The sequence below is a fragment of the Gorilla gorilla genome, chromosome 1 (genome assembly GCF_029281585.2).
Source record: "Gorilla gorilla gorilla isolate KB3781 chromosome 1, NHGRI_mGorGor1-v2.1_pri, whole genome shotgun sequence".
NCBI lineage: Eukaryota > Metazoa > Chordata > Mammalia > Primates > Hominidae > Gorilla > Gorilla gorilla.
In genome coordinates, this window is record NC_073224.2 from 9,576,648 (window position 1) to 9,592,913 (window position 16,266).

Below are 16,266 nucleotides of genomic sequence, written 5' to 3' on the forward strand. Positions count from 1 at the left end.
GAGTCCTGGTGATTTTGTGTAGTCTGTCTCATGGATACGAGGTGGGGCACAAAAGAGCTGTACCATGGAATCTGGTCACCCCTCTCTCCTCCCAAACTTTAAAAAGTAGCGTTCTCCTCACCAGGCCTTTAGGCCAAGTGACTGCCCTCTGGGGTGACCCACCCTCCAGCTTCAAGGGACAGATCTCTGTATGGATTAATTCACAGACTACAGACTTTTCTTTTTTTGTTTTAGAATAGTTGGAGGAACACTGGCTTTTTTTCCAGTGAGATACAAAATACAATTCTAGAATTTTTTTTTTAAAGGCTGAGAGATTAATTTCTTTCCCTCGAACAGCGACATGTTTCTTTTGAACTTTTGGCTTGTGTGACACATGGTCTAAGGATTTCAGTGCTGCCTTACGAAGTGTTTGTAAAACGGGATAATTTCTGCAGCCCAACTCTGAAGACTTAGGGGACGCTATGGAACCCTCCATTAACTGATGTTAAGAGAGAGGTTCTAATGTCAAATTAAATCATTTCTTTAGATGACCCGTAAGATTGCCTCCTAAAAAGCTATGTCTAGACTTGTGTCTCAGGGACTTGTTATGTGAAGCTGTCATTGTGGACCCCAGCTAAACTATTCCTTTAATTCAGAACCACAGATTAGATAATCTGATGTGCTCGCTTTAGCAGATAAGCAAATACCATGTTTACCCAAGCTTGGAATATTGCCTGTTATAATCATTATACATACAAATGTCAGAGGGAATGTGTGAATTAAATAACCATTGTCAAATTCTTGGTTTGGCAGAAGGTAGTACCATGTTGAGTGTGGTCTTCAGTCCTGTAGACTCTCTGTGCTATGGCTGGGGTTGTTTATACTTGAGAAAACTCAGTTTAAAAGAGAATGAAGGAGGGACAAATCAGAACAAAGGCATTTACAATTTGTTGCACAATCACAAACCCAGCAACCTTCCTATCAGAATTTCAGGTCTCTTTTCATGGACAACATATACTTTACACATAGGCGACTAATGGAGTGGAAGGATTACTTTCCATCTCAGTGGTAACCCTAATGAAGTTCTCACCTGGGCAAGCGGAGCCAGGAGGCACTGTTAGACTCTAGGCCTCACAGCTGGCCAGTGGCAGAGCTGGTACCAGGGCCCGGCCTCCTTAGTTCCACTTCCATAGTGCTGCCTGTCACACAGTCTTACATGCCAACAGCACAGAACCCAAATCAAGCTATCATTCATCCTATGTCTGAATGTCTCTGGAGTGGCCACATCTAGGTTATCCTATAACCTTCGCCTTCAGGACCCTGCCCTTTAAACCTCACTTGAATCTGTTCTGCGGCAGCTTAAAGCATTTTTATCTCTGTTGGCAGAGGAGAATGAGAGCATCTGTCCTCAAAGAAGGAAATATAAAAGATGGAGATGTGGCCAATTAAAGGAGATGAGGGCTGCAGCTTTGGTCTTCATTAAGACAAAACTCACCCTGAAATTTGGAGGTGTACTTTATCTTAATGGCTATTGTCAGGAGAACAATTTTCCTGTAAAATCTTTGCATTTTTCCCAGAATCTGAAACCTCCCACCTGGTAGCGTTTACACAACAGTATTGGCAGGACTTGGGTAGGAGTTGTGAGTATGGGCTTACAGCAGCCTAAGCCATCCATTTGGTAGTCTCTCTACAGATGTGAAAAGAATTTGTCTGAATGTGCATTTCCAAGTGGAGCTCATAGCCCTCTGTGTCATCTAATCCCCATTATATGTTATTACATCAGGAACATACCTTTCCAGTATGGGGGGAGGGTGCAAGCAAGTGTCTCCTTCCCAAATGTATTCATGTGTGTTTAACTGCCCTTGTATATCAGCCCATCATGCTAGTTTTCTACAGAATGCTTTTCTACAAAAGGCTCATTTTTAGCAAGCACCACTGACAAGAGGTAGGCTCTCAAAGTGCCCTCAATGTGTAGATGCTGTTTTTATTCTCTCCATGTTGACTTGATTTTATATAAGCAAATAAGCTTATTTCTCTGAGAAGCAGTTTTATTCACTGGGATGGGAACACCCCCACACAGAGGGAGGGGAGGTGTTGAGGCTGTAGCCGGAAAAGGCCTTTGGTGGTTCTAGAAGTTCTGACTTCATACCTTCAAGGCTGTGCTCCCTCTCCCAGAAGCTATGAAGGGAATATCCCCTTCCTTCTGGCAATTCTGTGTAGCTGGAGATTGAACCTTGAAATCACAGTTGGTTTGAATGTGTGGTTTGTGGAAATTTGTAGTTGCAGGAGAGCCCTGTTTCTGCCTGAGATCTAAAGCTAAATGGGCATTTGGCAAATGGTGGCAGCGACGGTGGGAATGTAAAGTGAAATGGAACAGAGCTGCCAGTGGCTTCAGCTGTTTGATGACTTTTTCTCCTCACCACGAGCATTTTTGTTTGGATTGGGCTCACAGCCCCTGGTTGCCCAAGTGCTCCTCAGTTGGATCCAAGGGAGTGACGGGGCTGCCCGACGGGAGAAGGCTCTCTCATCTGAGAAGAGGACATCCATCCTGGGGTCGGCCAGCTCAGGGAGGCCGGTGAAGGAGAAGAAGGCAGGAACTCTGGGCTCTCCCATCTGAGAGAGGACATCCATCCTGGGGTCGGCCAGCTCAGGAGATGGGTGAAGCAGCAGGAGGCGGGAACTTTGGGCTCTTGCGAGGATGCAAGCAGCTGCTTGGACTCAGAATTCAGAGCCCTGCTACATCCTGCTTGTGGACATCTGTTAAAGGCACTGAGATCCCACAATTTCATGAAATAGATGAAAAAATAACCTTTTAAAGCCAATTTTACTTCATCTGTGGGCTGATGACAGCATCTGGAGGACGTGCTTTCCATCTGCATCACAGTTAGGCTCGTTGCCGCCAGGCAGTAGAGCAAGCATCATGAAGGCCAGGGGGAAGCGCACAGGGATTGTGCCTGTGGATGTCAGAGGCTGTTTGGTGTGGTTTGTGGTGGATCAGAGAAGTTTGCTTGGATGACTACGTTGAGGAAGAGCCTTCCCGGCAAAGGGAATGGGATGTGCAGAGATGTGGGCTCACAGCATAGTTGGTTGTGGATTACATTGTAATGTGCTCCCTCCTCCACCATTTTTTTCCTTCCCACCAAACAAAGCTGACTCTAGTCAGCCTCCTGTTGGTCCCCGCCCTGTAGGGTGGGGATTGAAAACTTGGGCCACTGTGACATTTAGGACATAAGTAACTCTAGAGGGTGCAGAGGAAAAGATGAGAAGGTGCATCTCCTTAGAGAATCGTTACCACTGAAGAAATTGGGCCTCTGGAAGGTTGAAGGACTTGCCAAGACTACACAGCTTGGCAGCAGGGATATGCAGCAGGGATTCAGTTCCACATCTTATGGCTCCAAGCCCGGCATTCTTTTTCACTAATTTCTGTTAATCGTTGTGTACATTTGCTGATTAATTGCTAATTAGAACATACTACAATTTGATCGTGCTTCAACCTGAGAACATTCCTTCCTTTTCCTTATTCCCCAGCCCATAATGTCCACTGACTGGTCTGTAGTTGATATAACAGTGAATGCTTTATTTTTAGCCACTATTTTTCCGCTTTATGAAAGAGCCACTTTTCCCCTCAAGTTACATCTGAACTGCTTTCAGTTGTTTTTGTCAAAGGAGGTGGAAATTGGTTCCAGCACAGATGTCTCCTTTTAATCATAAAGGTTTTGAATGCTGTTGTATATTAATCTAGTCCCAGTATATTGCCCCAACCAGACTACCTCAGTCAAAGACACTGCAAATTACCTCAGAATTTTGAATTTCAAGACTTTCCAATCTCTCTCCTGAGTGCAGACACTGTATTTGAACCTCATTCTACTTTAAAAACCAAAACTAAAAACCTTTCTTCCGTTTAAGACACGAATTATTGAGTTACTGGAAAAGTTTGTAAGTGTTCATTAATTTTTTATTTTTCATCCTATACTCCATCTCTCTTCAATGTAATTAGAGTTTGCATGAGTACTGGATAACAGGAAGTACTGGGAAGCAGATTACCTTTCTCCTGTTCCTCTTCTTTTTAATGAGAACCATCTGAAATTGGCCCAGCATACGAGTTTCAACATCAAATGCTTGCAAGCTAAGTGAACACATCTGTTCAAGTGTTCGAGCTGCAAGGTGGGTCTGGGTGGATTCGTGTGATGTTTAACCTGACAGAGCCCGTGGTCACTTTCTCAAGTTTATACTCAGCTAGCCTGGCTGGACTCCAAACTTTCCCTATGGAAGAAACATAGCTTTGTAATTCACAGTGACTACTGGTATCTGGCAGGTAAACTTCCCACTCTGAAACCCAAAGGAAGCGTTTGGCCAATTGAATGTAACCGTGTTGAGTGATACCCTTTTATGTGGTGGTGAGATGATCTCATATCATCTGGTACCTATTTTTACAGTTAAGGAAATGATCCTGGGATATTGATTCAGCAGCTATGGATGAAGGAATGTAGGTGGCCTCACTGATTCATCCAGGGATAGATGGAGCCAGGGACCTCTGGGCCAAGAGCGCCATTAGAATCTCAGGATGGTGTTTGAGGTAGAAGCCAGGAGAGGTAAGCAAGCCCACTCCCCAAATAACCCTTGACGCGATTGTCAGAAAGCGTGGGTCCGGAGCCGGCGTGGCGTTTCCTGTGCTGGGGGAGGGTGTCACACTTAGGCTCTCAATGATGACCAATGCCAGCTGTAGTATTTGACAAATACCCACAGCTGCAGTGGGAACGTATTTGATCTTAGTAATATTAGAGTCAAGGTAGACGTGTGCTGTGAAAAGAACAACCTGTTGTCTTGGTTGGGATTCTCTTTGTTGTGGTGGAGTTAAGGTATTTTATTCTTGTAATACTGTTGCCCATGGGTTGTGGAAGATCGCTTCTCATTCACTCTATCACCAAATATTTACCGAGTGATTTACCTTGCGGGCACTGGGAATACAGCTATGATGAGGTCACGGTCCCTCAGGGCGTTCTGAGGATACCTGGGGAGGCAATCCAGGAAACCATTAATGTCATTTCAGGGCTAGGGGCTGTGCAGAGGGGCCTGGAGGGCCAGGCTAACCCAGAAGGCAGAACCAGAGAAGGTTTCCTGATAGAGTACAGCAGGGGCTGTGTCCCAAAAGGACAAACGGGAAGAAAGCCAAAGACTTAAATGGAGTGGTGAGCCGAGGAAACAGCAGAAAACACGCTGAGTCCTGACAGAAGCCACAGGACGGCGATTTTAGTTGGAAGAGTGGGTGCAGTGAAGTCAGAGATGGGTGTGGGTAGGATTTTGGGGTGGAGCTGTGAGGGAAAAGAATGGGGTGAGTGAATTCGGAGGGCGGTATTCAAGGGGCTTGTGCGGTCAGAGAGAGAATGGACAAATGAGACTCGTACCAGAGAACAACGGCACAGTTCTGTCTTTAATAAACTAGCTCTACGATTGTACTGTTTAAAATAAAGACAGGCTTTTGAAGGACTTCTCTGGGGCTGTGCAAAAGAGTGGTCACCAGAGATGGAGCTAAATTGGTTCTGCACTGCTGAAATCACTAGAGTGGTTACATAGCAGCCATCCAGACTAGCTGCTCCTTCTGCAGGTGAGGAAGGTGAGGGCCAGGAAAAGGAAGACTTGCCCGGGGTCATACAGTGGGTCAGGGCAGAGATGCCACCAGTGCTGGAACCAGCAGGTTCTTCATTCTCTTGATCATTTCCCAGGAAAGTCAACTTTCTTAGGAATCCTTCTGTTTCTAGGCTGAATTCTTTTTAGCATTTGTAGAAAATTCAGCAATAGTATATTTGATGTTTAAATGAATGTAAAATGAATGTTTCTATCCCCTAAAAAAAATTCCAGGACTCACCCATTCAAGCTCCTTTTACGTGGTAAAAGTAAAATTCAAAGAGATTTTTTTTCCTAAATAACTTTGTCCTGAATTATATCAAGTGTCTTTGTGTTTGGATATGAAATAATGAAAATAAGGATATAAATTTACTAATTGTATACCTCAGGGACTGTGATAAAAAACATAGTAATTTACTCTTCTATTTGCAAATTAGGAAAGTAGAAGATTAAAATTATGCTTCCCTAAGTAGTTTTTCTGTTTCTGTCCTGTTTATACACCTGTGCAACTGAATGTTTTCCTCCAGCCTGGTGTGGAGAGAGGGGAGATGCGACAGACCCAGTGTAGACATAATTGTGAGTAGCAGCCACAGCAGGATGGGTAGGGTCAGGGGAAGTTGGAACCTGAGAGGCAGTGACCGTAGTGGAACACTCCAGGGAGGTGATAGCTATTAGTGAGTGTAGCTTTGTCTAGCTCCAATATAAAATGCTCTCAGAGGTATCATTTCTAAATGTTTAGGAGCAGTTTCAAAGCTTGCTTGCTCTTCTGTTAAGCAAATAAAGGCTTAGGGTCAACCTAAAAGAACAGCTAATCAGATTATGTTCACTGGTGGCAAATTTGGTTGTGACTGTAATTCCCATATGAAATTGTTCTGCCCTGGGCTGCGGTCTCACCCTGCTTGATAGAAAAATACGAGATCTGCTGTGGGTTCTATGTTGGAGGATTTTACTCTCCTCTTTCAATTGCTAGTACTAGATAGAGCTTAGGAAACAAGGGTGAAGATATTTTGAATTGATTAACTCAGATATGAGTTTCACCTTTTAAGCAAGTCCAGGAGAGAAATCAAATTGAAGCATGAAGGTAGTAGAAAGAGCATGGGCTTTGGAGCCAGACAGACCTGGGTTTGAATCCTGCCTTAGCAATTAGGGGGTAGAAGGACGTTTGGACCAATTATGTAAGCTTCAGGACTATCTTGCACCTCATTTGTAAATTACAGGTATTGATGCCTTTCAAAGACGTTGTGAGGAGTAACTGAAATAAACACAAGAGACATCAAATCATTACCAAGTTAGTTCACTTCTTCCAGATCCATTCTATAGACATTCAGCAGAGCATTTGTTAAATATAAGACTGTGCTGGATATTTGGGAGAGGCAGGATCAAAGAAGAATAAGACTTATATTCAGCTCTAAAGAGCTTACAGTTAAGTGGGAAAGATACGACGTGCACACACTGCAGGCCACAAGCTCTGGCCACGCTGGCCTCATGTTCCTGGAACATTCAGGCACGCTTCTGCGTCCGCACTTGCCCTCCACTCTTCCTGGAACTGCTGTCTCCTACTCCTTCACCGCCTTTAAATGAGCTTTACTCAAATATCACTTTAGTGAGACCTTCCCCGATCATCCTGTTTAAAATGAACTCCCTGGTGCCAGTATTCCCCATCCCTCTTCCCTGTTTTTCCCCCAACAAAATGTGTGTGTGTGTGTGCGCATGTGTGTGTGCGTGCGCGCATGCATGTGTGTATCTTCTCTTGCCGTGTGTTCCACCTGCCTCTTCAGTATGAACACCATGATTATCTGATTTATTTACTGCTCTATACCTACTGCCTAGAACAGTGCCTGGTTAGGTACTCAGTAAGTGTTAATGGAATAAATGAGTGATCTAACTAAGTAATTCCAGGTACAGAGAGGGCCAGGCACAGAGAGTCCCAGTGGCCAGAGGAGTAGAAGGTATATTAGGGACTACATTTTCTATGGCTACTGTAACAATTGATCATAAATATAGCATCTCAAAACAACTCAGATTTATTATTTTAGAGTTCTGTAGGCCAGAGTCTGACCCAAGTCTCAGAGGGCCAAGATCAAGGTGTGGGCAAGGCTGCCTTCCTTTCTGGAAACTCCAGGGGACTGGTTCCTTGCCTTTGCCAGCTCCTGGTTAAGTTCTTCTCACAGCACATCACCCTGACCTCCTCTTTTGCCTCCGTCTTCTACTTCTAAGGACCCTTGTAATTATATTGGACCCACCTGGAAAGTCCGGGATACTCTCAGCTATTTTAAGGTCAGCTGATTAGCAACCTTAATCCCATCTACAACTTAATTCCTGTTTGCAATGTGGCCTAACATATTCACAGGTTTGGAGAGCAGGACGTGGACATCTTTGGGGATCCATTATTCTGCTTACCATAGAGACTAACATTTTGCTTAGATCTAGGGTTTAAGCTGCCAGTTGTGAAATGTAAAACTGGAACATTCAATCAGGAATGACCATGATTGTCAAGATCTAACGGGTGAGCTTGATCTGGGAGGCAGTGGGAAGTTGCTGAAGGCTTTGGAGCAGGAGAGGGAGGTGATCTTTAGGAGACGAATACGGGCTTAGAGCAGGCATTCGAAGGGAGGCTGTTGTTTACCTTCTTTTCTTTTCTTTTTTTGAGGCGGAGTCTCGCTCTGTTGTCCAGGCTGGGGTGCAGTGGCGTGGTCTCGGCTCACTGCAACCTCCGCCTCCCAGGTTCAAGCCATTCTCCTGCCTCAGCCTCCCAGGTATCTGGGGTTACAGGCACCACCACTAGACCCAGCTGGTTTTTATATTTTTAGTAGAGACGAGGTTTTGTCATGTTGGCTGGGCTGGTCTCGAACTCCTGACCTCAGGTGATCCACCTGTCTCGGCCTCCCAAAGTGGTGGGATTACAGGCATGAGCCACCGCATCCAGCCTGTTGTTTACCTTCTTAAGGGCATTTTATCTCCTCCCTCCTCCATGTACAGAAAGTTAGGGATGTATTTAGAATTAAAAAAAAAAAAAAAGTGCACCTATGGTGTCTTTTTAAAATCCACTCTACTATATCACACAGACACACAGCACATACACATAGAGGCCCACAAAGCCCAATTATGCAGACACAAGTGCTCCCATCTCCTGATACACACACCCACTGCCCCAGCCTCAGAAGGAGAGTCTCAGGATCTGTTTTCTGTGGTTCGTGGTGCTCTGCCCCTCCCTTTGTTTCTGCCCTGGCACACTTGAGTGATATTTCTTCTTCCCAAAAACACAGACTGACTCTGGCAGTGGTTCTCATGGGGTCGTTCTATAAACCTCCTTCAACGGGCACATGAGAGTCTCCAGGGGGATGTCTAGAGTATGAAAATGTCCCTCCTTCCTCACCCTTATGTCACCTCCACACTGGCCCTGCTTTCATGTAACTTCCTAGGGTGGTTCTTGTCCCTGACACCCGTTGAAAGTCTCATGGATAGTGAACACCTGGTTTTGAATAGTGTCTTCTAAGAGTGCTTACCCTTTGACTAGCCACCTGAAAGCAGCACCGTCCAACAGGACTTTCTGCAATGACATAGTGAACTGTTCTGTATCTGGGTTGTTCAGTGTGGTAGCCACAGCCGCATGCGGCTGTTAGCTTCTTGGAATGTGGCTGCTGCAGCTGAGGAACTGAGTTTTTTATTGTTTGAATTAATTTAAATTGCAATAGCCATACCTGGCTGGTGGCTACCTATTAGTGCAGCTTTAAATAAGCAGGACTTGCTGAGCATGCTGAAAAGACCATAGCAGTATCTGTGGCAAACAGAGTAATATTTGCCAAGAAGATAGCCTTTTGGAATCAAACAGACCTGGGGTGAAATTTTGGTTCCAGGCTAGTGATTGTCAGGTAAGTCACTTAATCTGAGTCTCAGTTTTGTCATCTATAAACTGGGTATGATCAGTGATATATTAGGGAGAAAGATGTTAGGCACCCTCTGACCTGGGGGGAAGAAGAATATTTCACCTCTGAATTGTTGCACATAATAAACATCAGACCTACTTTTTTGTTAGTTTTTATTATTATTTTTTAGTATTCTATAGACAGTGTGCCCTCTCATTGCCTGACCCAGGGTAGACTTCTCCCACTCCCTGCCTGTGTTACCCCATGGGATTTGATCTTACATACATAGAAGAGCTATGTGAAGATACTTACATACATAGAAGAGCTATGTGAAGATAAGACAATATCAGTCAAGCCTTCAGCATTGTGCACACATGTGGTTTTCAGTCATTCATTCAACAAGTGCTGAGTAAGCAACTACTATGTGCCAGGCACTGTGCTAGATGCCAGACATACACTGGCCAACCGGAAGCAGAAGACCTGCTTACTGAATAGGAGGGCAGACATTTCATACATGGTAGCTCATAATTTTCTTTTGAATTTTTTCAGTGTTGGGGGATTTTGTTTTTAGTTTAGGTGGAAGTCAGAATTGGATCACATGGGTGTAGCTGTACTTTATACTTAATAAGGTTTTAGCTGTAGGTCTCCTAACAAATAACTATTTATCCTATTCTTCTGTTTTTTAAAATGTCAGCATTATTGAGGTGTAATTCACCTGTGATGAAATTCACCCAGTTAAAGTGTACAGTTCAGTGGTTTTTAGTCTCTTTGCAGAGTTGTGCAACTAGCATGGTGTCAATTTTAGAGCATTTCTATCACCCCAGAAGAAACTCCTATCCATTAGCGGTGACTCTCCAGTTCCCTCCAATCCTCTTAGCCCTAGGCAACCACAAATCGACTCTGTCTCTGTGTATTTGCCTCTTCTGGGCATGTCGTATCCATGGAATCATACATGTGGTCTTTGTGATTGGCTTCTCGCTTAGCGTAATGTATTCAAGACTCATCCATGTTGTAGCATGTATCAGTACTTTATTGTGGAAAGGTTCATCCATGTTGTAGCATGTAGTACTTTATTGTGGAGTCATATTCCATTGGATATTTTATTGATAGACATGTGAGTTGTTTCCATTTTTTAGCTATTATGAACAATGCTGCTATAAATATTTGTGAACAAGTTTTTGTTGAACATACATGTTCATTTATCTTGGGTAGATACCTAGGAGTAGGACTGTTAATATGGTAACTCTAATTGGTAACATGAAAACTCTACGTTTAACCCTTTGAGGAACTTCCAGAGTGTTTTCCAAAGCTACCATTTTGCATTCTCGTGTGCAGTGTATGAGGGTTTCTGTTTCTTTGCATCTTCACTAACCTTTGCTGTTATCCTGTCTTTTTGATTATAGCCATGCTAGTGGGTATCAAGTAATATCTCACTGTGGTTTTGCTTTATATATTTCCCTGATGATAAATGATGCCAAGCATCTTTTCAGGGGCTTGCAGGCCATTTGTATATCTGGGAGAAAGGTCTATTCACGTCCTTTGCCTATTACTAATTAGATTATTTGTCTTCCTTTTCTGGCCTGAGCAGGATGCTGATATGCTAACTGGTGATGAGCAAGTATGGAAGGAAGTTCAAGAATCTCTGAAAAAAATTGAAGAACTGAAGGCACACTGGAGTATCCTTTCACCTGTGGATTGAGGTGGACTGTTGGGATTGTTTCCTTGTTTTCTTGAAGCCCTGTGGTAATGAGGCCAGAGGCGGGGTTTGACCTCTCCATGAGCCAGTGGTTTTCATTCTGTTCCATGGTCACAGGCCGCACCTCCGACCCCGGCCAGCAGTTTGAGTAATGACAAGGAAGATCGTGGCAAAATCAGCGTGAATAATAACTCACTACCTTTAGGTAATAATCAAAACTCATGGCCTAGTAGTAGTAGGAAAGTAAGAATTAGTCTCTTTATATGTAAAAGGTAACAAATTCCTCAATTTTCTTCTCCCATAACCACTAACATCTCTAGGAAGGAATAGCTTAGAATCCTTATCATTCAGTGCCATTGACCGTCAGACCCAGAAGCTTCATATTAAACCAGCCATGATTACGATGGCAGTGGGGATTGCTGCACGACACATTTTCTCAGCATGAATAGTAATGACCACAGGTGGACCAAAGTTCAGAGTAAGGAGAGACCACGTAGGATGAAGGTCATCTGGGAAGGCTCCACTAATGTTTTACTGTGCAAGATAGCCTGAGTCAGGGGCAGGATTTGGATAGGCTGAGGCTGAGAAGGAGGCCGCTGCTGGTAGAGGAGTTCACTGGAGCGAAGCTGTGATGAAGGGAAACAGCAGGCAAGAAGGAAGAGATCAAGGTGGATGAAAAGACTGCAAAAGGTCATTCAGAGGCTCTGGGGTAAATTTATATCCCAGGTACTAAGAACGTCGCAGATGAGGTTTCCAATTTGCTGACGATGCTATTTAAAGAGTTGTAAAGAGCCAGAGAAGGAGGTAGAGGGAGGTTTCCAGTTTTAAAGGTGAAGGACATAATTTTGAATCGATATCCCGCTGAGTTTATTAGCAGTCTTGGTAAAGAATCTAGGATTGGTTGCTAAGGAATGGAAAAGAAAGCTATGATCATCACGATGCTGCCTGGTTTCTCCAAGAGCGAGTGAATCCACAGAATCACAGCTTTCTTTGATAAAGTTTGTATTGAGACTTCAGAAAGGGATTTGACGAAAAGTAATCAAGAAACTTATGTTAGATGTTAGCAAAGCTAACTGAACAGCTACACTGAAAAAATGATGTTACATGATTCAGTGTCATTCTGGAGTGTTGTTTTTCCATCTTGGGCCTCTTTAATGCATAATTCCATACCTCGAATGAAGATACAGAGGACAGGTTTATCAAATCTCCAAAGTGAGGTAGATGGGGAGGATAATAGAGGTGGGATGATAGAATCAGTATCTCGAAAGAAAAAAAAAGAGTTCAAAAGATCCCTAAATGTTTAAATGGTATCCAAGTTTAAAAGACATGAAATATAACAAGAACATATATACAATTTCTATTTGGATCAAAAAGTTCAAATATGTAAATATGCATAAGAACATGTGAAAAAAATTTAGGGCTTTAGTAAATAGCAAAATTTAACAACATTTAAGAGTATAATATAATCTTACTACTGTGATCTTGGGCTGCATTAATATTGATTATAAAATGATAGAGATGATAGTACCAGTCTGATTATTTCTAGAATTTTCTATTCAGTTTGAGGTGGGAAGTATTAAAAAGGATATAGAAAAACAAACTAGTTTTGAGGGGTGGAACTGAAATTAAGGAAGGATTTGAAACCCTGTCTATGATGAGATGGAAGATACTAGGAAAACAGTCAACTCTGGAAGCAGGAGGTCCCTGCTCATGGGCTCAAAGAGCCTTTATGTGCAGAGGAGTAGACTTGTTCTGTGTGGTCCCTGGCAGTGGTATTGGGGTCCATGGATAACCCAGCCAGAGTTCAGTTTCAACTGGACAAGGTTTTACTGAAACCGGACTGTATGCTGGGTACCTTGCTGGTCATCATTTACCTGATGGTTCAGACAGAAGTTAGAAGACACAGCCCTGCACTCACTACTCTCCTATATTGTGGGGTAGTAAAATGTCCATTAATACATATTTTGGTAAAGATACAGACTTATGGCGGCATCAAAGACACAACAGTCAACTTTGGGAATTTGAAAGATTTCACAGAGGAGGTGACCAGTGAGCTGCGTCTGGGAGGATTAGTGGGAGTTCACCAGACCAACCAAGAGAAGAGGCATCCAACACAAGGAATGACCTGTGCAGACGCGCAGAACATGCATTGCTGCTGAGAAGCTGCCGGCTGTGCAACATGAGAGGAGGGGAAGGTGGCAAAGCCTTAACTGCCATGCACAGGTTAGACTTTATAGGTGAGAGGAGGGGAAGGTGGCAAGGCCTTAACTGCCATGCACAGGTTAGACTTTATAGGTGAGAGGAGGCCGTGGGATGATTTTTTAAGCAGTAGAGTAATATGAGTAAGTGAATAAAAGCTCTGTGGTCTGACAGTCGTTGAATCTCAGTAAGTTGAGTAATTCCCAAGTGAATTTACTTTGCTTCCCTTTCTCTTCCCCTGATCCTCTTATGGTCATTTAAAAGTATTCAGGAAAAAAAGATATCCATTCTGTCCACTAGGAATCTGTTCTCTTTGGGTGCACTCTCCAACCCTGCTAGGTCTAGAGCTCAGCTCCGTACTGGAACAGAGTGGCTTGTAGTAAACACCACACAGATGCCAGGGACTAAATCTTTGAGCAAATACATGTCAGTAGTAGCTTGGGGGAAAAAGCCTCTTAGTTAAAATTATTCCATTTTTTTGCTCACTGGGGTGTTTTGCAGGAAAGGTTTTGCCTTGTTTGGCAAGAGACAGTTGCCAGCATTGTGAAGGGAAATTGGCACGTAGTCCCTTCCAGCTTGCTGGGGGATAAAATAGATGCATTCCTATGAGTAGCTGCAGAACATCACATCTGGCTTTTACTTCTAAGGCCTGTCACCTCAAACCTCTTTAGAATAAGTGGGAACATACATAAATGAACAGGCAAATAATAGTGGAGGTCAAACAGCACAATGTTAAAATAAGGTACAAGTCTTGCCACAGAAATGTCTAGCAATGTGTAAGAGACAGTCATTCCTCCTGACAGTTCGTCAAATATCTAATCCTGGAATGAAAAGCCACGGAGGTTAGCCCAGCAATCTGTTACAAAATCAGTGTGTTGCCTAAGATACTGCTTCCCCCAACCTCTAGGGGTTACATTCAGCAAACTTTGAACATACATGTCAGATGAATGCAAGAGCAAATCATGCACTCGCTTTTCTTCAGGAAATGAACCTTTTCTGGGATCAGGGTCAATTCCTCCAAGACGGGACTCATCCTAACATTGTAGTGGGTGTGATAGAACAGGCTCTCAGCTGTGCATTGGGGTGCTTTAAATTCTCGTCAAGGAACTCATCTTTTGGAGTAAGATACTGTGTCTCCGGGAGGCCTTTGCTAGAAAGAAAATACATTTGCTGTGAAAGTTCATAAAGGTATTTGTCTCCACTCTCAGGAGTGGCTTGATTGGTTTATTAGAAGTATTTGCTAATGTTTCAGAAAGCCGTGTTCTGAGAAGGGTATGGACACTCGAAGAGGAAGGTTTTGCTGGACAGAGAGGGAGAGGGGAGCATAAACAGTGGGCTGTCTGTTCAGGGCTGGGCGTGCTCTGTTAGGACCTCAGTGAAGAGGGTTTTGAACTGGGGGCAGGGGATGGCACAGAGAGCATGGATTGTAAAGAGACCAGGTCATGTGGGAGTGGGAGGGGTGTGGGGGCATGAAGGGAAGTTCAGTCAAACTCAGTCCACTGAACCACTTTCTTTAAGCCCAGTCAGGCTCAGAGGTCATGTCACAGAGGGAAGGTGGGAAGGCACTAATGCTTGTGTAGCATGTGCTTTGTGCATGCCACGAAATGTTCCCCACTGTGTGTCTGACACCTGGAACTCTACCTGGCTCATGAGAGGACACATCATGAACTGTGTCATTTCACATACAATATATTACTCATTCTTACGTTGACATGAGTCATTTTTATTTCTGGCCTATCATTAAGCACTTTGACTTCCTCAGAACCTTAACTCTGATAAATGACAGGACTAGATTAGAGCTGAATCTAGCTTTACTACAGTCAAGGCTAGGCTGCCATTTCTGATCTTCAAACCTTTTCACCCTACTGGAATGACAACATATGAAGCAGATGAATTTGGAGCTCCACTGGGTGAAGGTGAGACAGGAGTGAGAGAAGGACCAGTCCCAGTCCTGCACCCTCCTTGGTCTCCAGCTCGCCTAACACAGCGCACAGTGAAGAAACTGCAAGGTCCCAGGGTCCTGCACTCTGGCCTTCGCTGTGTTTCCCAGAGAATTCACTGGGGAGGGATTAAAATTACGCTCCATAAACCACGTCCTCAGTCCTCTGACTGCCTCTGTGGGACAGGGAATATCAGTTTTAAAAAGTGAAGTCACTCCAAGGCTACATGAGATTAAGTTATTGACTCATGGTTAATCGGAAAGTCAGTGTTACTGAGAAGTGGATATTGAGTCTTCTCCCCATTCTTTTTAAAGCATCGTTTCCCTTGCCAGCAATTTATGTGCATAAGCCATGTTCCTAATATTGTCTCTTATTTTGGGGGTTTAAAATAACATGTTTTAATGTATTTGGTTAAGTACAGGCTTGGGTCACTGTTGCTTTATAATAAAAAAAAATGAGATCCAGTGGAAATCTGTCTTCAAATTGCTCCACCTAGTGTGTGCCTGTGGGTTGTGTGAGTTTTTGGGTTCATTTATGCCCAAAACTCAGATAACACAGAAGCAAACATGAGCTCTTCCTTTTGAAAAAGGAATCTCTCTAAAGCATCTTTAATTTCAAACAGTTTTTAAACAGAAGCTAACAGAGTAAATAATTTAAAATCGAATTAATCTTTAGTCCAGTTTAATAAAGGACTGCATTTATTTATGGCTAGATTTAAAGAGAACACATCTAGGAGTATGAAGAAAGAACAGGTCTTTGGAAGTTTTAAAACTCCAAAGCACAGGCCTGGTTACGAGATAGTTTGTTGATGTAAACAGAATTTACTTCACTGAGATGCCTCTTCGGTGCTTTTGCTTCTCAAGTGTGTTTTCAGGCAGCTCATCTGTGAAAAATAACGGGTGCTTCCCTCGCTCCTGTGCTTGGGAGCTCTTCAGCCTTTTAGAGAATCTAATTTTGTTTG

The 16,266-nt window shown here is 43.4% G+C and overlaps 1 protein-coding gene across 5 annotated transcripts in view; it reads left to right on the plus strand.

Annotated features, from left to right (window-relative positions):
- The window catches only part of SMYD3 (SET and MYND domain containing 3), a 753,414-nt gene that overhangs the window by 628,852 nt on the left and 108,296 nt on the right, over positions 1-16,266 (plus strand). For all 5 annotated transcript variants that reach the window (XM_019032483.4, XM_055373981.2, XM_055373976.2 and 2 more), the window contains one exon: positions 11,059-11,146. In XM_019032483.4, coding sequence (XP_018888028.3) covers positions 11,059-11,146 — 88 coding nt within the window. The remainder of the gene's footprint in view (positions 1-11,058; positions 11,147-16,266) is intronic.